We start from the raw sequence: 27,974 nt of genomic DNA, 5'->3' as shown, positions 1-27,974 counted from the left end.
TCTAGAAATAATATATTATATTTAGTTTCTAATAAAATATTAAGGTATTATCCAAAAAGGTTCAGGGTTTATTTAGCTTCCACTATATGACAAGCACTGTAATATATAGTAGGGAAAACAGTAAACAAAACAGATATGGTCTCTGGCAAGATGGAGCTCCTATCTACAAAAAGGTGAGATAATAAATAACCTGATCACTGAATAAATATATAGAATTATAAATTGAGATCAGTTTAAGAAAGGAAAAGGATAGAATAAGAGATTATAACAGGGAGAGTTAGATTGGAAGATCCAAAGTCTTCCAGGTGGAGAATAAAGAAAAGAATGTCTGAGGCAAAAAGAGTAACATGCATATGCAAAGGCTCAGAGACATAAAATAACATATACTATGTACAGAAGGCAGGCAAAATTGACTAACACAAGGTAAGCTGACAGAATAAATGGTATGAGAAAACTCCAGGCTGGCAGTGGCTGGATCATAAGAGACCGTATAAGCCACGGATTTTGGATTTTATTCTAAGTGCATCAAGTTGAGGTGAATTCTGAATATGTAAAAATCTATCATTAATTTAGATAGACAGACTGACCAACTGATCCATCCATCCATTTATCCATCTATCTATCCATGTATTGTGGTAAAAAAAACACTCTGAATTTGTAAATACTGTATTGGAAGTTTGCATAGGTTGCATGGTAACAATGAAGGAGCACCTAACTTGATTAGAGAAACAATTAAAGCTTCCTAGAAGAATTGACACTAGCTGAATAAAAGAAAATAAAACTTAGGTGAGAAAAATTTGAGGATTTCTGGTCAAGATGACAGCATAGTTAAACATGGCTCACCTCCTCACACAATCACATCAAAATTACAACTAAAATATAGAACCACGACCGAGAACCATCAGAAACTGAGTTGAATGGAAGTCTCACAACTACAGAATTAAAGAAGCCACATCCATCCATACTGGTAGGAGGGGCGGAGACACGGAAGGGGTTGGTCCCAAATCCACATGTGGTGGATAAAAATTCAGGAGGGATATCTAGGGAACAAGGCATCCTTACATCTTTTCATCTAATCAATTTGATATGTGATTCAAAATAAATTTCTTCAGGTTTCTTCATAGTTTTGATGAAGTGAATACATTCGATGTGAAAGTTAATTCATTGAAATTTCACTGACCTAATGGATGCTGGGCATGAATGGGTGGGGTGAGCATCACAAAACATATTACCCATATCTGGACCTTCCATGTCATCATCTTCATCTTCTCCTGTTTCCTCAATGTCCATATTATTTTCTACATGAGATATTACTAAATCAACATCATGTAACACCAAAAATTCCACTGGCATTCCCTATAAATAATTTAAAAAAAATAACTATAATAAAGCATTTTAATATAAAAATATTTTACTTGTTGATACTAAAATGAAGCCAGACCTTAGCATTACAATTTTGAATTAAATAAAACAAAAAAAAGAAAATTATCTCCACAGTCACTATTAAAAGTATCCAAAGCATACTTTACATAAAGATAGTATACACTGCTGAAAAAGATGGCAAAAAAAAAAAAAAGAAACTGAGTCTTGCTTGCCATTTGGGAGGGGTATTGAGGGCTGGTTGAGAAAGGCTGAATTACATATTGGTAGTTACAAAATAGTCATAGGATGTAAAGTACACCTTAGGGAATACAGTCAATAACAGTGTAATAACTATGTAGAGTGCCAGGGGGGTACTGGAAATATTGGGGGGAACACTTTATAAAGGATATGATTATCTAACCACTATGCTGTACATCTGAAACTAATACAAAGTAATATTGAATGTAAACAGTAATTAAAAAATAATATTAAAAAGTCTCGCTTCTTTTCACAATTATATTACCCTGAAATCTGAAACATTTCACATGTAACAGTAAACTCCACCTCAATATAAAATGGTAATATACACAATTTTATTGCAAACAGAACTAATCAAAATTATTTTGAATATTGCACAGAAATATTCAAAATAATACTTTAATATAATCCCACTAAAAAGTTAAGTTAAATTGCCTGTTTAACTATAAACATAAAAATACTATTTGCTCCCAGGTATTTTAGGAATAACAAATTCTATTCCACTTGAGATTAGTCCATTAAAATTTCTTTCATTAATGTCCAACAACAAATAGGTTATCTTAGTAAAATATACTTGATTATAACTGTACAGTAGAATACTGCTAAAAAAAAGCTTTAAGTGTGTTCTTTGATATCACATATCTTCATCTGTTGAATATTATATTCAAAGCAAGTAATTTTTTACTCCTGCAGAAACATAATGGAGCTAAAAGGAAGAAAAATCAAAATCGCTCAAACTGAATTTATTCAAAATATATATAGAAATTGTTGTGGTAAATTTTTTTATTGAAATATACCTTCACACAGAAAGGAACACAAATTGTTAAGTGTATATTTTGATGAATTTTTACAAGGTGGATACACTTATGTAGCCACAACACAAATTAAGACACGGAACATTACCAGCACCTGTCATTGCCCTCCTCCAAAGGTAATCACTATTCTGATTTTCATCACCACCTGTAAATTTTGCCAGTTTTTCAATTTACTGGTATATAATGAAACTATACAGTCCGTACTCTTGTTGTGACTGCTTCTTTTGCTCAACATTATTTGTAAGGTTGATCCATATTGTTACATATAAAAGCAGTTTATTCTTGTTCAATGCTATAGACTATCATTACATAAATGTATTTATGTAATTTATTTACTTATACACTATATAAGATTAGCTGTATTTTAACAATTTAAGACATCCATAACCAGAATACCACCATTATTTTTAATTCTTCTATAGGTCTATTTTTTCCCAATAACAAATATTATAGTTTCTCATTAAAGGATATTTACCAGCAAAAAAAAAAAGAGGCTTCAGAAAATATTCTTTCCATTACCTGGCCAAAAAGCAAACTAGCCCCATATTATACATGTTTGAAAAAACTACAGTTTTCAAACCATATTCATATTTGGTCTTATAAAACTTCTTGTAAGTTAGAAGTGAGGTTTCATGACTGTTCCACAAATGAGAAAACTGAGCTTAAAATAACTAAATCATTTATCTGGTCCCAGAACCACAAGAAACAAAATCCAAGTCTTCTTCCCAGTATTTCTGCTATAGACTTAGGCAAGACAACTTAAGTTTAAATTGTCTGGCAGTTTGTAAATATATCAATCAATTTTTTAGCGTATGTATATAATATTTAGATATTCAGAGTTAAAGAGTCCTTAATAACTATGAAACAATTTTTAAAGGTTTAAGGAAAAAGGGACATACGTATTTATGAATATACATATGAATATACATAAGAATATGGGCAAAGAGACAAATGAAAAAACACACCAAAATGTTAACAGCAATTATGGCTGGATAGTGACAATTTACAGAATTTTTCTATAATAAGCATATATTACTTTAGGACCCCATATATTAACTTTCTTTAAGTAAGTAGACATTGTAGACCAATACATAAAATGACTAACCTCTTCTCTTTTGAAGACCACATTAGCTTGCTGAGGAATGTCCACTTCCAAAGAGTCCCTTTTTCAAAATAGAAATAAAGTTTTTATGTTGCTAATCTGAAGGATAATAGTTATCCAGAATGTCAATCTAAAAAACAACTGTTAAGTTCTCATACAAAAAAAAAAGTTTATGAAAAAAAATTAAAATTTTGTGAGTCAGAAACTTTAAACATAAATACAGACCAGATTTTCTGGTCTCTATCATAATCTTTATCTTCATCTAGAAAAATTTTAAGGTCTAAATTTTAAAGAAGATAATAACTATAGACTTTAGCTCGGCAACTTGTTCTAACTATTAAAATCTATTACAGATTTGAGTTTATTTATAAGTGAACAGATTACCACATTTAAATACAAGAAAAACATTAGTGTTTTGCTAAATACAGTGAAAATTTCATGTTTAAGATACCTTAACAAGAGTAAAACTCCTGCCTTTCCCAGAAGACGCCAAGCAACCCACTCTGCTGTTCTTCTATCAGCTTCATATGTAGCTTGTTGACTGACAATAAAAACCAGTGGTAATCCTAGTTGTAGATGAATAGTTGAAACTTGTTGAGGATCTTCAGCAACTTCGGTCTTTATTTGTAAAAAGAATAAAATGTGACAATCATGTTCCAACATTTGGATTTAAACCCTGCTAATTCTTATTAAGTCATGAGTATAAGAACAAGTCTGTGAAATAAATTCAACATTACCAGAAAGTCTCATAATTTCTAAGTTTAATGCTTCCAACATACCTATACAGTTTAAGAATTATAAACTAACAGATTTTATACGGCATTAAACATAAAATTACAACCATAAGGAAGAAGCATATTATAAGGGAAAAAATCAATAAATAAAACAGTGTGATACCGATAAAGAGATAGATATTTCAAATAAAATAGAACAGATAACTAAGAAATACACTCTTTCATATTAGAATTTAACATATAATGACACATTACAGAAGAATGAGGAACATCTGAGTTAAGACAGCAGCTTGAACACACACATCTAACTTCACTGCCTCCAGAAATCTCAGGAAAACTAGAGCAGTGGGATTTTTTAGAAGAGATACACCTACATATATAAAGAAATGAAAACAGAAAAGCGGCAAAATTTTGGATGCTGGAAAACAGAATAACTGATTCTACAAAACAAAACTCTAAGCCATAAAAGAAAGCTAAGAAACAATTCAATTTTAACTGCAGAATAAATCCTAAAATTGCTCAGGAACTGTCAGTGCCTGGTATCTCTGGAACTGGGGAAAAAAATAATGGAGGAGGAATGGCAGAAAGACTTTTTTAAAAGGAGGAATAAGTAAAACCTTGAGAGGAGCAGTTAGATCCCTAGATTCCCCTCCCCTACTCCATGAGCATAGCAAATTGTCCCTCCTTCATACCCAGAGAACTCTGGGGGCACTTCAGAAACAGCTCACAGTGTGAGAAGCATGCCAGAAGCAGAGGAATTAAGTAATCAAATGCTGAGTCGCTCCCCAACACCCTTCCCACTCAGTTCCCAGAATCCTAGTAGCCAGACCTCTGTCTTCCAGCAGAAGACTGGAAGATCCTCTTCTGAGGATCTTGAGTAACCCTGAGTCCACTATTCTGTGTTTCTTGCACTGCTAAGTCTTTCTAGGCTGACACCAAGGTGTAGATTTTCAGCTTGGCTCACCACACAGACACTGATTTCAAAACTACAATTACATAATTCCTGGTAAGTATAACAAAAAAAAATCAGAGAATCTCCCTCTTCAGTACCTACCTTAAAAAAAATGTTTTTCAAAACAGCAGGAGAAAATTCATGAGTAGAAATTTTAGGAAAGGGGCACAACTTCAAGTCATAATGTTGTAGCCAAAGAAAAAAAATCGATTTTTAGTAAAGCTTGGGCTGAGTCCTAATCCTGCCCCAATGCCAAAAACAGTACTGGAAAGTAGACAAAAATCCTGAGAATACTTACTATCTCAATATTGGAAGAAATGGAAATGAGGCTGGAGAGAAACAGTGAAGAACTGTATAGTGAACTGACCACTCTCAGGGCTCTATGCTAAGATGGGAGATCAAAACAAATTCATAGGGTATTCTCCCCATTGGAATAAGATAAAAGTTCCTCCTCCATGTGAAGGGAAAGAAAAAAGACATACACTGCTTTTTTAAAAAAAATTGTTTAAAGCCAAAATCAAATCAAACTGACAACTGACTCAAAGAACTCAGTAATGAGGTCAGTAAAATTGAGGGTAGGGAGTTCTGAACCTATTTAAATATAGAAGCAAGGCTTTTCAAAGAGTGGGAATTATGATTATAAAACAATACAAATATCATAAATCTTAATAATGTAAAAATAATGCAAAACTGACGATAGTAAGCAGGGTAAGATAATCTGGGATGGAAATAAACGTATGAAGTTAATTTTCCCATCTTTCACAGCAAGGGATGAGTTAATACTATCTTAAATGAAAACATAGTTTTTAAAAAATAATGATTTAATTTACTAATGTTTTTCATAATTATTTACAACACTAACGACAATATTTCCTGAGGCCTCTAATGATGAAATGATTTATCAAAAGTCCCATAATCCCTCTACTTTCACATCAATTCCTTTTTCTTCTATTAAATACAACACTTCTTACTATAAAGTAGCATATGCAATATCATATATCCATTAATCCATTTATTCCTCTCATGGCGCATGTAGATGACTGGTATGATGGTCACCCAACAGTTCATTTCTGAGTGATAGAATTAGGTAGTTTTAAATGTTTTTCTTTATACTTTGCTGCACTGTTTGAATTATTTATAATCTACATGCACCATTTTTATTGAAAAAGAATGTGCTAAATGAAAAGACCTACTGAAGGTTTTATACATGCTCAGGACAACCCTTCAAACTTTTGGAGAGAGAAGTCTGCTGGTCACCAACATCTACTGAATCTCTGTAAAATTCTTCCAGGCTAACACTAAGAAAAAAGGAACACCAGAAATGCTATACTTTCAATATTTACCAACTTTTAAAACAGTGACCAAAATATTACCAAGAGGTCTTTTCTTGACTATGGTGTGGTCTTTGTGAGCTCAGAGTCGTCACAGTTCATTATAACTACCACAGAATATTTCTAATACACAAGGCTGTATTTAGGTTTTAATACAACAATACTTCAAGGCATTTGATGATCATTTTAGTCTATCATCTCCTCTACCCTTAATAAGGAAATACTCATAAATTCCCCTAAATTTAAGACATTATGCCCAAGGAAAGGGGGAACGTATATAGCTCATCTAAGTAAAATGCATATCTGTGAATCAAAACAATAAGTTTAATATATAGATTATCTAATATATTTTAAAAAGGCACATACCAGCAAGGGTGCTTCCATTGACTTAATAAATCTATATATGTTCAGTGTCGTCAATGGCTGTCCCATTAGTGTTCTTCTACATTGCTGGGTCAAGTCCAAGACAGGTTTACAATGAAAAAAGTAGAGATGTGCATATTCTATATCCTCCAATCTGCAAATTAAAAATCAGGGACAGACCCACTTGAACTTCAATGTGTGATCATTCTACCACCCAGAAAGGCATAACAAATTTCTTTAAGTCTCATGTTTTTGAATTAATGTTTTGGTAAAAGCCTAAAACAGTATAACATTAAAATAAAATGGACCTAAGGTAAAGATATAGAATATTAAAGAAAATTAACTGTAGTATTTTCAACAAAACACAAAAGTTGTTGCATAAGCTATTTTTTTTTCCCTGAATTCTTTCATATGGTAGCTTCTAAATCAGGGTACAGGCAGGTCTACATAATTTTTTTAAAAATAAAAGGCTGTCACCTTGAGGACAATAAGATCATCTTTAAATATAGTTCCTTTTCTAGAGATTTGCTAAATAAAGCTCTGTAACACAAATTTTCTAGGTTTAATTTAAAACCAAATCTGTTTTGAATAAACTTCAGCCAACACATACCTTAAGATAGAAACCACATGACACTTTGTGGGAGTTTGTGAGTTTGTATCTGAAATATTACAAAATTCAGCAAATATGGCATATAATTTGAGTTTTGGCATTCCCTTCAATATGAGAATTCAAAGATAAACTTATAGTGGGTAAGTAAGACTTGCCAAAATTAAAATAGCATTTTTAAAAATCTCTATATGGCATGAGAAGGGTTTGGCAAAATACTTCCAATTTTTAATTTTAAAATGTTATTTTAATTCTTGATATATGCTTAAACTGAGCTCCAAGGTTCACAGATTTCAAATTTAATTATAAACCAATTTCTAATAGATTCAATGATTAAAGAAATGATCACACAAAGATTTACTGAATGCCTGCTGTATACTAGGTCCTGTGCTAGGATACAAAAAACTAAGATAAATAAGACAATTCAAATCCATGAAGGGCTTAAACTGAAGGAGATATGTTTAGTAAAACAATTAAAATGTAGTTTATAAATGCTATAATGTACAAAGTGCTATGAGAAACAAAGAAATATTTAATTTTTGCCTCAAGTTGGGGAGGGGAAAGAAAGAAGGGATTTGGGAAGATCATCACAGATTAAAAGCAGCAAGGGAGAGAAAGACTTGTCCAAGAAGATAAAACGAATGGGTATTTCAGATAAAAGAAGCAGTACAGCCAAGGCACAAAGTACATAAGTTTTTGAGGGGGACCCTAAATAGTCACATATTAAAAGCAGGAGGACCTTGCTGAGGCGGGAACTCATATCACAACCTCTGAAATAATGTTGGAAAGTTATTTAATCAGGGATCATTTGATTCTAAATAACAGAAACCAAAAAGGGGGTTGAGGAGAAACCCTTATTGAAGTTTAGAAGAGTATCTTACAGAATACAAGGAAAATGAAAAGTAATTGGATCAGAGAGATCTGAACAGCAAGAGTTCTGTGACCTTTATTTTGCCATTAATACTCTTCAACTCCCAACTTTCTATAAAGACAACTCTCTCAGTTTGACTTCTATATGGGCAAGAGAGCCACACCATTATATGATCATTTTCTGTGCCCAATTCTAATTTTATGTGAGAGGGGATCTCATTTGCTCAGGTAAACTGATGGATTGGTTGGCCCTAGGTCAGGTGGCTGCCTCTGATTTAATTGAATGTGATGTACATGGGGTGAGGGTATCACCCTTCTTGGCCTATACACAGATTCTTTAAGCAGGGACTATAAGAGGGTAAGAAAAAGTACTGTTGTCTCTATGGCACGTTACCTCTCATACTACCTGTCAACATACACCCTTCTTAACCAACACATAATTTCAAGTATAATAAGGTCAAACATTATATAACAATTAGTATACCAGTCTCATCCATTGTTATAGCCCCAGCAACTGAAATAGTGCCTAGCACAAAAAAGGTATTCAACAAATATTTGTTAAATGAAAGAATGAACACATGAACGGAAAAAAAGGCATTCTTTTATCCCTTATTAGGAGACAGTTCAAAGTTACAGCCAATGACTTCATCCAGAAGTGGTGTCATAGGACTACTGTATTCTGAATCCAGAGTCCTTCCCTGTCACATCAGGTCCAGGTATGACACCTCACCATCTTACTATCCATGAATAAATGAGAATTCAAATATGTCCAATATTTCATATACTCAAATGTATAGCAAAATGGGATAAATGTACATTTTTAATTTCCAATTTTAAAGTGGAGAAAAGCAAATATTCTTTCACAGCATTACTGTGTTTAGTCATAGGTCAGAATAAAAAATACACTTAGTATACCTTGATGAACATGATTTTTAAAGTGAATAATATGACTTACATATACCCTGTCAAAAAATAACCACCCCTTGTGTTTGAAGCATGTCACCATTATTTGCAATTATTTATTATCTAAAAAACAAGCTGGTAACACAAGAAAAAGTACAAACAGCTAACCTTAAGAGAATCTGTGGGGCCACCAGAGAATCCCCATGGGGTGCAGAATAACAAGGCTTCCCCTATTCCAGAATGGGAAATTGGCAGTTGGGAGTGGCAAAGGAGCTGGCTAAACAACTGCTTATTGTAGCTTGAGACTCGGTGACTATTTACAATAAAGCTCTATGATACTGTCAGCATCAATCTCAAATTGTTAAAAACCTTGACTCTTACATGAGTAGGAAACATGCATCAAGGCTTTATTTAATTCATTGATGAGGGAACCAGAAGAATGACAGTTCAGTAAGAAGAGAGGAATGGAAAAGGAAAGCTGGCTGCCATAGAGAGAACAGTAAACACATAACTTCTCTGTGCAGGAACTTTATTTTCTGCCAATCCATCCCTCCCCGAATCATTTAACTTTATCAGTTTTCTATGCACTAAACTCTAAATTTAGAGAGTTGTAAAATGTCTGGGATTTAATTACTTGAGTGTGGTATATCAAATAATCATTATTTTCTAAGAAAATAGTCAGCAAGAGACTCAAAAACTAGCATGGTATAAAAAGGTCACATGATCACCATTTGGCCCTGCTTTGGATTAATTTTCCTGAAGAACATTTTAAAGCCAAACTTAAAGTCTTTAAAATGCACTGGTTATTCCTTGTGTTCCTAAATACTAAAAAGAGAAACTTTAACCCTACGTTACCCAGACAACAGTCAAAAGGCGGCCTCTACCTACAATTGTAAGCTACAAAGTAGGCAAAAAAACAAACATCTAAAATGTTCTATTTAAAAACTGTACTTAAATATACTTAAGATTATGAGAAAGTAACTCACAGAACTCACAGAAAGAATTTCTGGAGCTTTATTATGAAAGCTGCTATTTTATCACCTATCTCATCACTGTGAGAGATCTATTCCTGAAATATACTTGGACACTCATAGGATCACACCTTGTGTCTTATCCATATTGTCTTCATTCACCTTAGTCTAACATCACTTCTGCATGTTTAAATTCATTTTCAGACAGTAGTACAGTGGATGATGGTAATGAAGGTGATTTCAGGTTTCATTTATATGTTCACATTTGCTTATACTTTCCCTTACATAAGTCCACTCTGTGAGAGTATAATGGAAATGATAAATAAATAATGTGAAATAAATAAAGTTAAAATTGTTAACATATGCCACTTATACATACCCAATACTTTCCAAAAGGGCAATTTCTGTGGTTAAGACAAATTGGTATGTGTTCCCATACACAAAAGCAGCTTCCATGAAAGCCCTGTGCTCTGAAAAAGAGGTAAGAGTTGGGAGAGAGGAGGAGTTAGTTTGTGTGACTCTACATAAACTTTTATTCTCTAGATTACCCTACATCCTTTTATGCTCTATTACAGTTAAAGAAAAATCCTTTGTAGGGATCCCAGTTGGGAAAATGCAAGCAGTTAAAGAAATTATGAAAAGTCTACTCTATTCAAGGTAAGAGAAGAATTAAGGAACATAAAATGAGTTATACTTGAGAATATAACATGAAAATTCTGCAATAGCTTCTTCCTAGTAGAAGAGAAGAGAATATGAAGTCACCATACAGCTTTTATATGTTATGTATCTGGGTATTGTTTCTGGCTTAGTTGGGGTTTTTTCGTTGTTTTTGTTTGTTTGTTTTTGTAATCAAACTTATTCTTGAACAGAGTTTAAAGAGGCAAATCATTCTTCGGGCGTGCAAAAAAAAAAAAAAAAGAGTTTCTCCACCTTCCACACTATTTCCAATTTCTGAAGGGACAACTACCTTCAACTTTTACTATTTCTTTAGGTATTTACCTCCAAGTCTCTAGATTACATTGCTATACTCTTATTTTCTAATTCTTTTGTGTTAGTATTATCTACTGACTTCCCACGGTGGAAGATGATAAATTAGCTGTCTTCTCCAAAACTCCACTTCACAGATATACACATTTCTATCCCCTCCATTTTCCCAATATAGTCCTAATTTTTATTAAATCAGTAGTCAGTATTTACATTGTTATGAGCCAGTAATACTATTTACAAATGAGCTATACAGTACAAAATGAACATTTTTTCCTTTACTGAACTTCTTTTACTATAATTATACCTATCTTTTTATTTTTGTATAATTTCTTAATAATTTATTCCTAAATTCTTACACAATTGTCTAACCCTCTTAATACTTCAAATATATCAAGTATACTATCTATTCCCTCTTCTGCAGAAATGTCTATTATTGCTACTTGACCTGCTACACAACTTTCTTCCTGAGAACTTACTTCATCATCATCCCAGGGATCTCTTATTCTTTCTCTTGTTTTAGCGCCATTGGCCTGTTAGCCATGTCTTCTTGACTGATTTGCCCCCTTGCTCCCATACTCTAGCACTTCCTATGAGAGGAAATATTGAATACACATTTTTTTTTTTGCAAGTTTGCGCTTCTGGAAGTGTCTTTATTCTACTTTCATATAACTAACTATTGTCTGCTTATAGAATTCAAGGTTCAAGTCATTTCTCCTGAGAATTTCAGTGTCCAGGGCTGCAACTGAGCAGTCCAATGTCATTCTGATTCTTGATCCTTCAACTACAAACTTCATTCTTACTGGAATATTTGAGAATAATTTTTGCCCCCAATATTCTAGATTTCAAAATGAGATGCTTTGGTGTGGATCTACATTTATCCACTATGCTGAGACTCAGTGGGTTCTTTCTATTTGGAAGCTTGAATCCTTCTGTTCTGGGAAATTTTCTTGAAGTGCTTCTTGGAAGATTTCTTCCTTTTCTTATTTTACTTTCCTTTTTTTTCATTATCATTTCCAGGCAGTTACCTTCCCCTCTGCCACCTAATCTTCTACCACTTATATTGCATATCATCAGATTATTCCACTCACCACGCTGCCTTGTTAGAGTCATCTACCACCCCAGCCAGGGCCACTCCCCCTCATTACAAAAAGATTCGAGGTTATGTCACACCGTCACTTTCTCCAATACTACTCCTGTCATAATCCCTGGTGACTTTATTATCCCCATAGAGGATTCTTTCAAAATCCTTGGCCTTCTCTATAGACGCCAATGATCGATCTTCAATCCTACCTTAACCACTCACTACTACGGTCCCACTGCAGGCCTTTAATTAGCAATTACTGAAAACTCCTCTATAATTTCAATATCTAGCATCATGCCCCTCACTCTCATACCTCCATCTGACTAGGTCATTTAGTCTAGTACAGAACTCTAACCCTCCAGGACCCATAATCCTACTACTTTTCTCTGTCAGTCACCCCCCTAAAATCCTCTTTTCTCTTAATCCAGCTTAAATTACATAGTCAATCTTCATAATCACTCCCCTGCCCATTTGGCCTAAATACAATCCAGGTTAAATCAAACACTCTGTCTAGTCTACACTTACAAATGGATTCTGTCAAAGTTAGACTTTTGAAAAATCAAGAAAAATATGTCATAATCAGCAAATACCAAAATATTTAAAAAGAAAGTTAGTCGGTCAACATTTACTGAATACTATAAACTACTATACCAGGTACCATAAGGACTATAAAGAAATAAAAAATAGTAACAGCTAACACAGAGCACCTATTACATGCCAGAAACTATTTTAATTATTCAAATTCATCTGGTCCTCACAATAACACTAAGAGGTAGGCACATTTCTTTTCACCATCTTAGTGAATAAGAAACAGGCTATGTATGTTGTCCAAGGTCATACTATAAGTAATTAATGGAACAAAGAGTCTAATTTAGGCAGTCTGGCTCCAGAGTTCAATTCAACCATTATGATATGCTGCCAATTAAAAACAGAAAATATAATAGTGAAGATGCTTTAAATTTATTTTAAAATATTAAGATCATGGTCAAAATACACTATTTTTTAAGTTCTTCAATATACTCACACAAGTACAGACACAGTAAAGATTAAAGTAAAAGTTAGTAAATACCTGGTGTTCCAATAGCTCTTACATATGAAAATGCAATGTTTGCTTTTCCTTTCAAAGCATCTTCTATCTTCTGAAGGTCTTTTAAGGTAGTAATATATTTTACTTCATTAAAAAGAAGGGCACTAAAATAAGCAGAGATGTAATTAGTAGAAAAATCTGTATGAACTTAGATATTTAATATATATTTGTTAAGTACAGTGGTACCTCGTTCCAGGACTCATGACAAGTGTCAAAACCAAGAAGTACCCCACTGTTTGCGAGCTACTGTGAGACTGACGCTTCAGACCTCTGTTTCATCATGAGAGAGGGGCGCTGAGGGGTGAGCAAGCACTGAGTGCTGAAACATTTTTTTTCTTGTCAAAATGCTACAAGCACAGGTTTTGATGAGTTCTGAAGATAAATACCAAGGCATGACTGTAAATTAAAGAACCTAATAAGAAAATTTAGTAAGAAACTACACATTTTATTTATTTCTTAATTTAGTGATTTTAGAGAGAGAGAGAAAGAGGGAGAGGGGGAAAGGGGAAAGAATGAGAGAGAGAGAGAGAGAGAGAGAGAGAGAGAGAGAGAGAGAGAGAGAAAGACACCAATTTGTTGTTCCACTTACTTACGCATTCATTGATTGATTCTTGTTTGTGCCCTGACTGGGGATTAAACCCACAACCTTGGTGTATTGGGATGACGCTCTAACCAGCTATGCTACCTCATCAGGGCAAGAACTTAAGCATTTTAACACTAAACTAAAATCACTCTCTAAATCATTAGTCTGTCCCTGAGAGCATCGACCAGGGACAATTGTGAGCAGTGGTGCTCATTCCCCATCACAACAACCTCAGCCCAATGAATTTAAGCTGTATTCACTAACATCCTAGGCTGGCCAAATAATCCCTTACAGTTAGTTTTCTCAGCTTGAATACATTTCACACATCTAAAATGCAGGCTTCTTTCCATGGCCTATAAGGCCCTGCATGACCTAGACCGTGCCTACTTCCCCAACCTCCTTTTGTTCTACCATTCCTCATGTATACCAACTTCAGGCACACCTCAGGCCTTCGCAAACACAATTTTGTCTGCTGAAAGCTAGTCCCTGGCTCCTGTTCATACATCTGGTCCTTGAGAAGCCTTCCCTGTTGGTCTTACGTAAATAGGTCTATATTGTTTTTCTCTTTCATTTCAAATAATTTCACATTATTTGATTCCTTCCTAGTATTTATCACAATTTATAAATATTTATATACTTGCTTGCTTATCCCTTCCTCTCTCATTAAACTGTTACCTTCCTGAGGCAGGGACCTTGCATATTTTATCACTATTTCTATAATAACTTAAAATAGAGCCTAGTATATCATAAGCAATCAAAAAATATTTGCTGAATGAATAAAAGAAAAAGTAAGGTAGAAATTATTTATTTCCATTCTTCACTTGACGAAATACAAGTTCACAACACTGAAAAGCTTACTTAGTCGACAACATTTACTAAATCAAGGAGCCAGGAACAGAACACTAAACAGGTGTTACCCCTAGTTCAATGATCTTTCCACTTGACCGTAATTCTTCCAAATCATCTTCTCAATGTGTAAGTTAGACTAATTGATCATATTTCTTCATTCAAAAGAATATTTATTAATTTTCTACTTCTATATAAATTCTCTAACAACTCATTTCACTTTATCTGTGTGTGCGCATGTGTGTGTATTTTTGCTAGGCAAGCTTTAAGGATTCTTAAAAGTTGTTACAAGTCTACATAATTAAGCAAAGGTTTACTCAACTATCTCCAACAAATTAGTCAAGTATTGTTTTCCTCTCATGGATAACATGGCACATTCTTCTAAAAACATAGTTCTTAAACTCTCTGGTCTCAAGATACCTTTATAGCTTTAAAAACTGAGTTCCTCAAAGAGCTTTTGTTTATATAGGTTACATCTACCAATAGATGCCAAAATAGAAATTGAAACAGGAATTTTAAAATGTTTATTAATTCTTTTTAAAATAATAAAAAATACCATAGCATGTTAATATAAATAATGCTTTCTCATAAGAAAGGCAATTTTCCAAAACAAAAGAAAAGCTTAGTGAAAAGAGTGGCATTGTTTTACATTTCTGCAAATCGCCTTAATATTAAACTAAATAAAAGACAGCTGGATTCTCGTAGTTGCTTCTGCATTCAATCTGTTCTGACATCACACAACACATCTCATAGCCTGTGGAAACTGCACTCTTAAAAGAATAAAAGTGGAAAAAGGTATATAATGTATTAGTATTATTAGAAAAGTATTGTGATTTCATGGATGCCCTGAAACTACTGCCCTATATTACACTGGTTTTAATATTGACTTATTTATGACAGATTTCTTCAACTTTTTAAAAGAAATGTAAAAATGTAAAACTTGATCTACTACAATTCCCAGGGCTCTTGTTTTGTTTTTTAAAAGGAATAATTACAGAGCAGTATTCACTATGTACTAGATATTTTCACATGTTTTCATTTAACAGTCCAAAAAACAGGAACATTTTTTTCAACACAAACATATACAGGTAACAGTCTGAGGGATTAAATAACCTGTTCCAGATCATAGTGGTAGTCGCTGGTAGAGCTGAGACTCAAATCCAGGCCTTCTGACACTAAGGTCAGGACTTATAAACTACATTATTCCTGACCACTCTTGTAAATGGGAAACCAAGCAGAAAGTGAGGCAATGAATGAATGGCAGTGGAGTCTCAGTGGCAATCTGGGCTGTTGGTGGCTTATATAGGCTAACAAGTCCAGAATTACTCTTGAGTTACTTCAGAACAGTTGCGAGGTGTCATCTAGTAAACTTAATTGGACTTCCATGTAAATTCTAGCCTTAGAAATTATTCCCACCCTTTAACTTTTACTGCTCTAGCAGCTCTAATCTATGTGCTTCAAAAATCAGATTTAGGAGAAGAAATCTCCCAAACCATTTTCTCAGATTAGGACTGGCAAATGTAAACTAATAAAAGCCAGCATCTGGGGGGCACTTGCCACATGTCAGGCACAGTACAAAGCATTTTATAAGTACTGGCAGTTAATCAGTTTTAGGACTGCCCTACTCTGAAATCCTCTCTTTTGCTTTGAGAATTTCCAGTTTTCTAAGTTTCCGTGGTGAGCAGAGGCCTCATCATAAAAGGGCTGAGTCCCCTCATAAAATCTAATATTATGGTAAACTTTTTTCCCAAGTTCCCTGCTGCAAGGCACAGCTCCATGACCCAGAATCCCTGGCCCGACATTTTGGACAAGGAGCTAGTGATACAAAGAATCAAGGACAGTGCAGAATTATTTCAAGAAGCAGTGACAGCAACAGTGAGCTCCAAAGGCAGCAGTGAGAACAGCACTGATGACAGCCCCAGAACAGGAGGGGCAAGCGCTCCCACCCAGCACAGTGGTAATGCAGCCGCCCCCTCCCGACAGGTTGTGTCATGATCTTGATTGCATGTCAGAGCCATATAAATTGAGTCCAGTTCTCCAGCTCTCCTAGTGAGTCTGACATTCCTACATCTGCTCCAAATGCTTTTCTGCTTAAGCCAGTCAGACCCAGATTCTGGGGTTATAACTAAGAACACTCAGCAATGCACTGTTTAATTTGTTTAATTTTTACAGCAACCATGTAAGAGCAGTTATCATCTTGAACTCCGTTTTACAGATAAGGCCATGGGGCTTAGAAAGGTTATCTTGCCTAATGTCCCAAAGCTCATTAAGTGGAGATTATCCAGGAGGTAATAAAAACCAAAACTGATGATATTGTATCTAACGACCTCTATGATTTTTCCCAATGGCTTCCTAACTTTATTTTTTAATGTTAACTTCCAGAATACGGGCACACCCAGGGATCAGGATCCATTCCACAAACCTGTGCTCCTTCACTCTAGTTGTAAAGAGGAGAAATACTAACAGAAATGAGTTTTTAAAAAAAGTCTGTCCTGGGATTTATTTTTCTTGTAAAAACTTCACAGGAAAATCTAACAATGCAGTAAACGCAAAAATCATTAAATTGCATTAGATTAAAATCATTAGATTGCATTTTAAAAGAAATGTAGAAATGTAAAATGATGAATCTAGTGATGCAGTAAAGTTTCTCATGCATTCTACAATACAAATATTATTACTACATTCTAACTACTGTAGTTTTGTTTTTCCAGTGTTGTTTTAAATAACAAATTCAGTAAGATCAAAGGACACAAACTTAATAGACAGAAATCGATATCTTTCATATACATGTATATATATATTATGCATAGACATAGGTATGTTAAATACCTATATTTTACATAAAAATTAGGTGTGTTAGAGGACATGGAAGAAAAACACTCATTTACAATACAGACAAAAGAGACTAAATACTTTGTAATAAATTTAAGTGTCCAGGCATATATAGAAGAAAGCATTAAAATATTACTAACAGACACAAAAGAAATTGGAACAAATGAAAAGACATCAATTTCTGGGATGGGAAGAATTGTTCTAAAGATGTCCACTGTCTCTAAAATAACTTATAAATTTAATGCAAGTAGGATTTAGTCAGGGAGGGGAATAAACTAGACAAGTTAATTTTTAATATTATCTGTAAACAAAACAAACAAGCAATTCTTAAAAGAGAAATACGAAGGTGCCTGGGTCTTTCAGGTATTATATTATAAAACCTCAATAACTAAAGCAATGGTACTAGTATACAAACATATAGTTGAAATATAAAGTTAAAAAAATAGACTCAATTATGTATGAGGGTTTAGTGTAAAAAATGCTTCCTGAATAGTGAAGAGATTCATTAATCTCAGTTGTGTTGGGACAACTATGTAGCCACTTGGCTCTTAAACAGCTAAATCCATCCCTCATACCATTCACTAAATTAAATTCCAAACAGACCAAAGATTTAAATACAAAATTAAAACCATGAAAACACTGACCAAAGGGGAAGGATTGGGCGGGGGGGAAGATGGGGAGGGGAAGGCAGAGACAAATGTATTTGAAAAAATAAAGAAAATAAATTAAATGGAAAAAAACACTGAGAAGAAACACACCCACACAAATAGAGTCTGATCTTTGACAAAGGAGAAAAGCAATTTAAGGGAGTAAGGGTGCTAAAACAACTGGACATACACATGCAAAAAAATAAATCCGGAAACTGATTTTACACCTTTCACAAAAATTAACTCAAAATGGATCACGGGCCTAAATGTAAAATGTAAAACTATAAATCTTCTAGAAGATAACATGGAAGAAAATTTCGTAACCTTGGATTTGGCAGTGATTTAGATACATCATCAAAAGCATAATCCATGGGGGAAAAATGTTTAGAGTTCACTATCATTAAAACTTTTTCTCTGCAGAAGAAACTGTTCAGAAAATGAAAAAACAAACCATAGATCGGGGGGAAAAATTTGTAAAACATATATCTGATAAAGAACTTACATCCAAAATATATATATAATATATTATGTATGTATATATAAACCTCTTAAAATTCATCAATAAAAAACAATTAAAATATGGGCAAAAGATCTTACAGATACCCCACCTAAGAAAATATACAAATGACTAATAAGAAGCATAGGAAATGTGCTCAACATCATTATGTCAGAGGGAAACTGCAAGTTAAAACAACGAGATAGCACTATATACCTATTAGAATGGCTAAAAAAAATTGGCAATGCCAAATGCTGCCAAGAGCAACAGGAACTCATTCACTATACATGGGAATGCAGAGTGGTACAGCCATTTTGGAAGGTAGTTGAGCAGTTTCTTTCAAAGCTAAACACAGCCTTACCATATTACCCAGAAATCACATTCATTTACCCATAGGAGTTGAAAATGACAGTGCATTCCCACATAAAACCTGCCCAGGAATGTTTATAACAGCTTTATTCACAATTGTCAAAACACAGAAGAAGCCAAGATGTCCTCCAGTAGGTGAATGAGTACATCCATACAATGGAATATCAATCATTGATAAAAAGAAATGACATCGAACCATGAATATATCAAAGAACCTTAAATACATATTGCTAAGTAAAAGAAGTCAATCTAAAAAGGCTATATGCTATATGATTCCAACTATACAACATTCTGGAAAAAGCAAAATTATGTCGACAGCAAAAAGATCAGTAGTTGGGGAGTAGTTGGGAAGTAGAAGGGCAGGTTGAATAGGTGGAGCACAAGCAATTTTTTACATCACTGAAACCATTCTGTATGATACTGTATTGGTAGGCACATGCACATATCAAAACTTACAGAACTATAGGAGAGAGTGAACCCCAATACAAATATGTACTTTGGTTAATAACAATGTGTCAATATTGGTTCATCAGCTGTAACAATGTACCACACTAATGCAAAATGTTAACTACAAAGGGAAACTGAGTACACAGCAGAAAGGAGGTAATGGGAATTCTAGGTACTATCTGCTAAATCTTCTGTCAACCTAAAAGTGCTCTAAAAAACAAAGTCTATTAATTTTTTAACAATAGGTAAATTCCTTTGTAACAATGGCATAAGAGAGATCGTAATACAGTTTAAAATTCAAAAGTCCAAAGAAAAAAGATAAATTTGACCAGATAATTTTAAAAGAACAAGGTAGGGAAATTTGAAAGACAAATGACAAACTTGGTGGGGGAAGGGGGAATGTGCAGATTAGCCTTCTTTACATAAGGAGAGTGCCTACAAATTAATAACAATAAAGTTTAAAACATGATAGAAAAATGGGCAAAATATATCAAGCAGCAGTTTAGTTGCATTTCTAGGAATAGTATGCAACTGCAAAAGACTATGTGCTTACTAGACACTGGGTATTTCACTAATAGATTTAGCACATAAAAGTAGGATGATGGAGTAAAAGGCATTTTTTCCTCATGGTAATTTGCAAGGTATAATTACGATATGGTACACTATTTAGCATAGTTCTTCAATATTCTAAATATCATTACCAAAAATTTTTTTTAAATATTGTATTTCACAAGTCCTTTTCCTCATATTTTAAACAAAAATGAAGATACTACCTCTTTGTAATTCTACTTGACACTCATTTTTCTCCCTGTAAGTTTCTTCTTCCCTTAAGTGTTGGTATTGTCCTAGAACACTCCCTGGATGGTCTATATGTTGACAACACCTGGATCTGTACTCCTCAGGGGCTCAAGTTCCTATAGCCGTTTACTTAAGACTCAGGTATGAAGGGCATTTCACTTCTTAGATGAGATTCTCTTCTCCTGTAAATTTGCTTTTCTCCCTTGCCTACCTCAGACAGTGATCAGATTAGATATAGAGTGAGGTGAAAAAGAAGTCAGGAATTAATTCAAGTTTGTAGGTTTGCTTATTATTACCAAATTACCTATCACCAAGTCCAGTTAATTTTACCTCCTAAGCATTAAAAAGAAAACCCCCTCTTTGCTATCTCTACCTCTCTAGAAGGTACAACAGCCACACAATGGTTTCTCCTTGTTCTTGGACCCCACAAAACTGTCACATCCACCAGAAAGGGCTCTCCAGTACTAATCTAATCACATCACTTGCCTGCCGGCAACCCTCTGTTGAGCAATCAGGTGTTGTGCTGGTCAATTAGGACAACAAGCCAAACTAAAAGTAGCCATCCAGCTTTATTCACTTACTGTGACAGTGCAAGCAGAGGCAGAGAGAGGCATCCATTCCCGAACGTTTCATTCCCTTCCCTGCCATGGGACAGCCCCAGGTGAGGGGGGCGGCAATCAGGTGCACAGAGCACAAATGTACAGTATCATCGCATTCCAAGGAGCACCAAACAAAAAGGCTCTTAACTCTTTATGGAGTGGTGGGCTGGGGTGAAGGAAAGAAGTGCTAGGAGTGGAGAGGCTCAGTCAAAGCACAGGTAAAAGGGTCTTATCAGAAGTACCTGGGAGGTGCCCCAGCCAAGGTTTCTGATAAGGAAGCCTCAAAATGGAGACAACTGGGCTAGAAATGCAGGTGTACACAAGAGCATGTTTGGCCTAAGGGACTGGGAGAAAGGAGAGACCTGAATCCTTGATCTCAGTTTTCTCTAAAAGAACTGCAATGCACTGGCTGTACACAAAGTCTGGTGTGGAGGAGGCACCTTCCCCCTATAATGCCTGCCCGTCAAAACCTTGTAATTGCCTCTGGTTGGGCCTGAAAGATGACACGAGGATTGTGATGTGGAGCTGGACTCCTCACCCGACGGGGGCTACCCAAAAGCCTAAACTTTGGCACACAGTAAACAAAGATTCCCTTCATCTGACCCCATGCCTACATCTCTGCCCTCATCTCCTGCTTCTCATTTGATATTCTGGTAAAAACTACCCTCTCCAAACTATTCTAACTTCCATGCCTTTGCTCAAACAGTTCCCACTGCTTTACCCGCCTTCTGTTTCTTCACCAAGCAAACTCACACTTATGCTTTAAGACTCATCCCCAGTGCCACCTCCTCCAAGAAGACTTCTTAGTAAATATCCACTCTCATCCTAGACTCAAGTAACTACTCCCTACCCTGTGGTTCCATAAGCCCTTATGCATACATATTTCTATTTTACTTGCTACATATTTTCTGTTTATATATCTGTCTCTGCAACAAAACACTATATTCCTAGGGAACAGAAGCCACATCTCATTCTATTTTGAACCTACAGTACCTAACAGGTATCGGGCCCATGGGAAGAACAAGGGGAATAATCTTTGTGGAATTAGTGTTCTACACACCAGCACTGGCACAGCACGAAGAACAAGATACCACCACAGCAGGACTGCATGACACAAACCCCACAGGCTGGCCAGTTCAGAAAGCAGGGTCCCCAGCCCTGAGAGCCACTCTGCACCTAAGGCTCGATAGTTTCAAAACCACCTCATCATCAGGTTGTCGAAGGTGGACCTGCCGCTCCACAATTTGCTCTCAAACTTGTCAAAGACAATCTTAATCACCCTTCCCCCATCCCTCAAAGAATCTTCTTTGTTTCTACACCCTCATTTCTGGGTCAAAGACAGGCATCAGGTATCCACTATACAACAAGTATCCTATCTATTACTTGGATTTTTTGCTAAGCCTTTTATAAACCCCCACCTCAGGATAGCCACACCTTCTATAACCCAGGAAAGGGCTTCTAAGACAGCCCTACAGCGCTTTAGAATTCCTTCTTCAAAAGGCCACCTTTCATTCCTTATAATTGGCTTCTTACTCTACAGGCCTCAGGATCCTTGGCTGTCAGGATCCTTTCTAAAGACCTTTCATTAAAATATTGTTAGTACTGGAATATTTAAAAGTATCCATTTGCAAAGTGATAAACACAACTTTTCACCTTTATGTTTTAAGCTTTCTATAATTTAACTTTCACCCAATTTTCCTGGAAATCCAGTCAGAGAAAAGAAGGAAGAGGGGAGCCAAGCAAAAGACAAAGATAGCCATTGTCAGCAAATGTCTTAGTTGGTAACAGACCTACAATAACGTTAAATTGGGAAAGTCAATGTAAACTCAGGTCCTTAACAAGTCATAGCTTCTAGCTCTTTCATCAAAGAGAATACTAGACTTTACTCAGAGGTAAAGTGCATGGACGGATCCCAGACAGGCCTGAATCCAAGGCTTAAAGACTCCATACCAGGGAAGTTAAATTAAATTCATTTACTCTCTCTCAACAAACATCCTGGTATATTCTGGGATTCTTTGAACTGTTTCTGCTCTTACTGAGCAGGCACAGAGCTACAGACTCCAGAAAAAATCAGGCTGGATGAGAAGGATGCTAAACACCTCAAAAATCCTACTGAGGATGACAAACATGAGCTTCTTAGCTGGTAAAATCCTAACGCTGCAGGTAGAATCAAAAGCAAAAACAATAGTATGACCCATGTGGTGATGCTGTGCCACTTCAATGCAGAGCATCTACATGTTTCTGTATTATTTGCCATTTAAGAAATTTTAGATCCTCTATGTCGGAAGACAGACCAGGAATTTATGTGAAATTTATACCTACAAATATAATGTTAAAACTCTAAAATATTTTAATGGATTGTGGTTGTCTAAAATGAAATCACTAGATAAATAATAAGTAAAAAAGTGAATGGTAATCCCTGTACTTACAAGAGAACATGAGCGATGATGGCATTTACATCAAACAAGGTATCAACAGGGAATTCTCTGAGTAATATGTTGCCCCTGTAAAAAGTTTGAAAATGCATTATAGAAATTTTTCCTTAGCATCCAATTTACTTGTTCCTCTAATATTCTAGGCTGTAAAGTTAGAGCTTGTGTTTTATCCATTATCCCATGCACCTACCAAAGTGCTGGCCATAATATACACTCAAATATTCATTGAATATAGACTCAATAACTAAGTCAACTTTGAAAAAGCTTAGGCCCTAGACCTAGCAAAGAGACTGGAAATAAAAAGGAGTCCAAACAGGGCTTCCTACCAACCTCCTTGTCACATATACCCCAAATTGAACTGGAAAGGAGACACGTAGGAGAAAGAAGTGTCCTCAGCAGTAGGTCTCTGAGGAGACAGGGTCTCCCCCCATTTCCTAGGTCAAATCCCAAGGGTTTGAGGAAAGAGTTTTGAGAAAGCTCAGATAGACTGGCAGACCAAGTGCCATGGAATCTGTAACCTGGACATCGGGAGATCTCTCAAAAATAAAGTACATTTGTTTCACACCAGAATATGGCTTGACATATCAACTTAAAGCACTGAATTTTCTTAGTGCTTACTTACCAACCAGGTGTTTGTAATAGGAATTTACATAAGATTTTCATGTAATATTTAAAACAACCCTGTGAGATAGGTTATTATACTCATTTTATAGATAAGGAAGCTAAAGCGCAGGTAACAAATCTATTACTTGGACTTTTTGCTAAGTTTCATATGATGCCCACTGCATATAACTTTATTCTGGATTAGTGATATTTTATATACTTGCATGTTCTAGATGTATAGTTTTATATTTGTCCATCACACTCAAAATAACAGTTTACCTGAATAAATATGCTTTCATCAAATCCTTTTCTTTTTCACAGTATCTTGATATTTCTTCTTTGATACAATTAACCTTTAAAATTTAAAAGATTACATTTAAGGTTTACAGTATATCAAAAGGTAAATTATCTTGCTTTGGGAAACAAAATAAAATTAAACATTACAGTCTTGTCTCCATATCATATTTTTTTATTTTACTTTTCTTTCTGATTTGTATCTCATAATTGCTCACTTACTCATATGCTTGAGGTAACCCAGAAAAAAGGGAACTGTTTCCACGCCTAATAGTAATATTTAATTATACCTACGAGTTTACATTTAGTTGTCTTTTGAAGCAAGTAGAAGGTAACCAGGTAGAAAAGGAAGGAAACAAAGCAGAACAAAAATCACTAGCAAAAGCTAGGAAGCACAGCAGTGAGTGCTTCCTAAGCTGGGACCATGAAGCCATCTCAACGGCCAGCACATGTGTATAGCAGACACTGGTGGTTTCTCACCCAAAATCTATCCTCCCTTTTGGTTTTACTGACAGGGCTTCACTAAAAGCAAGTACCCATTAAAAGACTTTCCCAGCCTCCCAACAGCTAAGGATGGCTAAACAGTGTTAGAAGTCACTGGGTTGGGATCCTTTAGAAGGCTCTTAAAAGGGGGTTGACTGATACTCTTACCCTTCCCACTTCTTCCTGACAAAACAGACAAGATAACTAGAACATCAGCAGTAATCAGGGACCCTGAGGCATCTTTAAAGAAGAAACCCTTGCTAAGGATGGTGCATCAGAAAGAATGAACCTAAATCCTTGATGATGTCAAAGCAGCCATAACAGCCCTTCATAGTTTACAATCAGGACTCTATGTTAAAAATGTAAGGACAATCTTGGCCCAGGCTGGCATGGCTCAGTGGATTGGGCACTGGCCTGCAAACCAAAGGGTCACTCATTCGATTACCAGTGTAGGGCACATGCCTGGTTTGCAGGCCCGGTCCCCAGCAGGGGACACACAAGATGCAACCACACATTCATGTTTCTCTCCTCTTTCTCCCTCCTTTCCCCTCTCGAAAAATAAATAAGTAAAATCTCTTAAAAAATTTTTTTTTATAAAAAGGACAACCCTGATAGCAACATGAAGATAAAATGGAAGGCATCAGAGCACAAAGATAAGGAGGCAGGTTAAAAGAATATCACATCAGTATAGGTCAAAGATGACTGGGACCTGAAGTAAAACAGAGAAGAACAGAAGAGATTCAAGAGGCTTTTCACAAATACGGTAAGTAATACTAGAGAGAAAATTGAGCATATATATGCAGCATAAGAGAGAGGTTAGGAAAGAAAGAGATAAGAATGAAGAGATTACTAGATGGTGCAAACAGGTGGTCACCAACATAACTTACCAAAATAAAGGCTAAAAAAATAGTTGCTTTGTATTGGATTTTGTAAGTTTTGGGGTTTTTTTAAGATGAGTTTTTTTGTTGTTTTTGATGTGCAATTTAATTTTAAGGGATTTTGAGGAATCAGAATAACAATTAGGGAACCTACATTTGTTTTAAAAAAAAAGCTACAAAAGGAGAACTGATACTCAGAAAGCATATCAGAAATAGAGAATTAGAATTAAAAGTCAGAGTATAGCCATAACAAAAAAAGTAAATTTTAGAGTATGTAATATTAAAAGAATGTTTAAAAGTCAGAGGCTAAGGAATGGTTGGCATTATGACAATAGATTTGTCCATTTTTCCATTCAATATATATTTAAACACCTACCATATTTTAGTCACTGTTCTAGTCACTGGGGGTACAGTTAACTTCCAAAGAAAAAACTTTATCTTTAGAATGTATATTCTAAAAGTAGAGACATAATTTTAAAAATCAAGAAGCATGTAATGTTAAAAAATATTAAGGAATTTTCATAATCAAGGAAGGCTTCTCTGAGGCGGTGACATTTGCACAAACAACTTAAGTAGTGGAGTGAAACATACAGATATATAAATATGTGAAAGACATGAGTTCTAACCAGAGTGGGAAAATACCTGCAAAGTTCTTGTGGAAATAACACATCTGGTTCAAGTAACAGAAAGATGACCAGTATGTGTCAAGAACAAACTGACCAAAGTGGAGGAACTGAAAATGAGATTAGGGAGGAAGCCAGTGTTCACAAGATTGTATCATAAATGTAATGGGAAACCTTTCTGAAAGGGTAGCAATGTAATCTGACCCATCTCACCTACATGTGGAGAAGAGTTTAGTTATACAAAAGTGGAAGGAGAAAGGCCAATTATTAGAAGGCTATTGTGGTTTCCCAGAAGAGAAATGATAGTCTGGACAAGGGGGGAGGAGTAAAAGTGAAGATACAGGAAGTGGTCAGATTTGGAAAGTTTTGATAGTAGAACCTAAAGGACTTAATTGATGGATTGGTTATGAAAGAACGACAAGTCAAGGATGATTCAAAGTTTTTTTCATTTTTAAATCTGCATTGATATAGTAATATTGCTATACCAGCTTCCTTTAGATTATCACTTTCATGATATATCTTTTTCCTTCATTTATTTTGAAAATTTCTGAAGCCTGGTGGGTGGGGTGGGGGCGGGGGGCAAAGAGAAAGAAAATTTCTGAAGCCTTCATAGATGCATTTTTAAATGGCATAGAGTTGGGTTTGGTTATTATACACAGCTTGACAATCTTTGTCTTAATTGGAACATTTAATCCATTTATATTAGTGTTTTCTTCACCTGTCTCTGCCTCCTGAAATCTTAACTTTTGAAGATAGTATCAAAATGCTACTGTTTGTGAAGTCTTTTCCCAATAACATACATGACCTTCCACCTGAACAATCATATATGAGCTCTCTTTCCTTTTAATCACTATGGCATTTCATTTGCATCTCATTAAAATTGGGTTCTGCTAGTTACTAAAATAATTTGTGAATGTCTTTTATCCTCCCTATTTAGAATATAAAGTATCCAAAGAAATGGAATGGGTCTTAGGCATTTTTCTATTCAACAGCCTAAATACAGTAAGCTCACTTTAATCTCATAAACATTCACTGTGTATCTATTATATGCAAAGGGATAAGCTACTTAATATAGGTCTGTCTTATTTACCAGTCTATCTTCCATATACTTTGGCATCCTCAACTATAAAATCAAGTTTAAGTTATGTTAGTTCATAAAGGTACCCCTGGGTATGAACCTCAATATTCTACTCCAGTTATCAGATACACAGTTACTAGTTTACTAGTTACTAAACAGCATGATTATCCTTTTTGATTATTATACCAACATATTATTTCATTTCTACATTTCAGTTTAAAATGTTATTCATATCACCTCAGAGATGAGTACCATTATCATTCCAGAATGTAATCGGTTGTTGAAAGTTAGCTGAGACCTCTCTACAAAAAGAACTGAATATTTTTTAAGGTATATAACTATGACATAAAAAAACATATAATTGGTTTCTGCCATTGGCTCCTGACACAGAATTCCTAAAATCTTTGTAATTTCCTGAGTGACAGGAATGCTAGGAGCATTTTGTTCTAATATTTGGTCTTTAACTCCAGTTCCTGATATAAGAGCTTCTAAAACCCCTGGTTTGTCTTTATGCTAATGAGATGACTGGTGGCTGGGAGC

The 27,974-nt window shown here is 35.0% G+C and overlaps 1 protein-coding gene across 1 annotated transcript in view; it reads right to left on the bottom strand.

The window, feature by feature from the left end:
• The window catches only part of TXNDC16 (thioredoxin domain containing 16), a 66,815-nt gene that overhangs the window by 29,746 nt on the left and 9,095 nt on the right, over positions 1-27,974 (bottom strand). Inside the window, exons 4-11 of the mRNA XM_054567567.1 lie at positions 24,358-24,431; positions 23,470-23,544; positions 13,406-13,527; positions 10,648-10,738; positions 6,921-7,071; positions 3,989-4,155; positions 3,541-3,598; positions 1,233-1,356 (exon numbers count right to left, since the gene is read on the bottom strand). Of these exons, the coding sequence (XP_054423542.1) occupies positions 1,233-1,356; positions 3,541-3,598; positions 3,989-4,155; positions 6,921-7,071; positions 10,648-10,738; positions 13,406-13,527; positions 23,470-23,544; positions 24,358-24,431 (862 nt within the window). The remainder of the gene's footprint in view (positions 1-1,232; positions 1,357-3,540; positions 3,599-3,988; positions 4,156-6,920; positions 7,072-10,647; positions 10,739-13,405; positions 13,528-23,469; positions 23,545-24,357; positions 24,432-27,974) is intronic.

The sequence above is a fragment of the Pteronotus mesoamericanus genome, unplaced genomic scaffold (assembly GCF_021234165.1).
Source record: "Pteronotus mesoamericanus isolate MK-2021 breed Mesoamerican mustached bat unplaced genomic scaffold, CSHL_Meso_final contig_182, whole genome shotgun sequence".
Taxonomy (NCBI): Eukaryota; Metazoa; Chordata; class Mammalia; order Chiroptera; family Mormoopidae; genus Pteronotus; species Pteronotus mesoamericanus.
The sequence above is the reverse complement of the archived record's forward strand: the minus strand, read 5'-3'. Positions and strand labels throughout refer to the sequence as shown.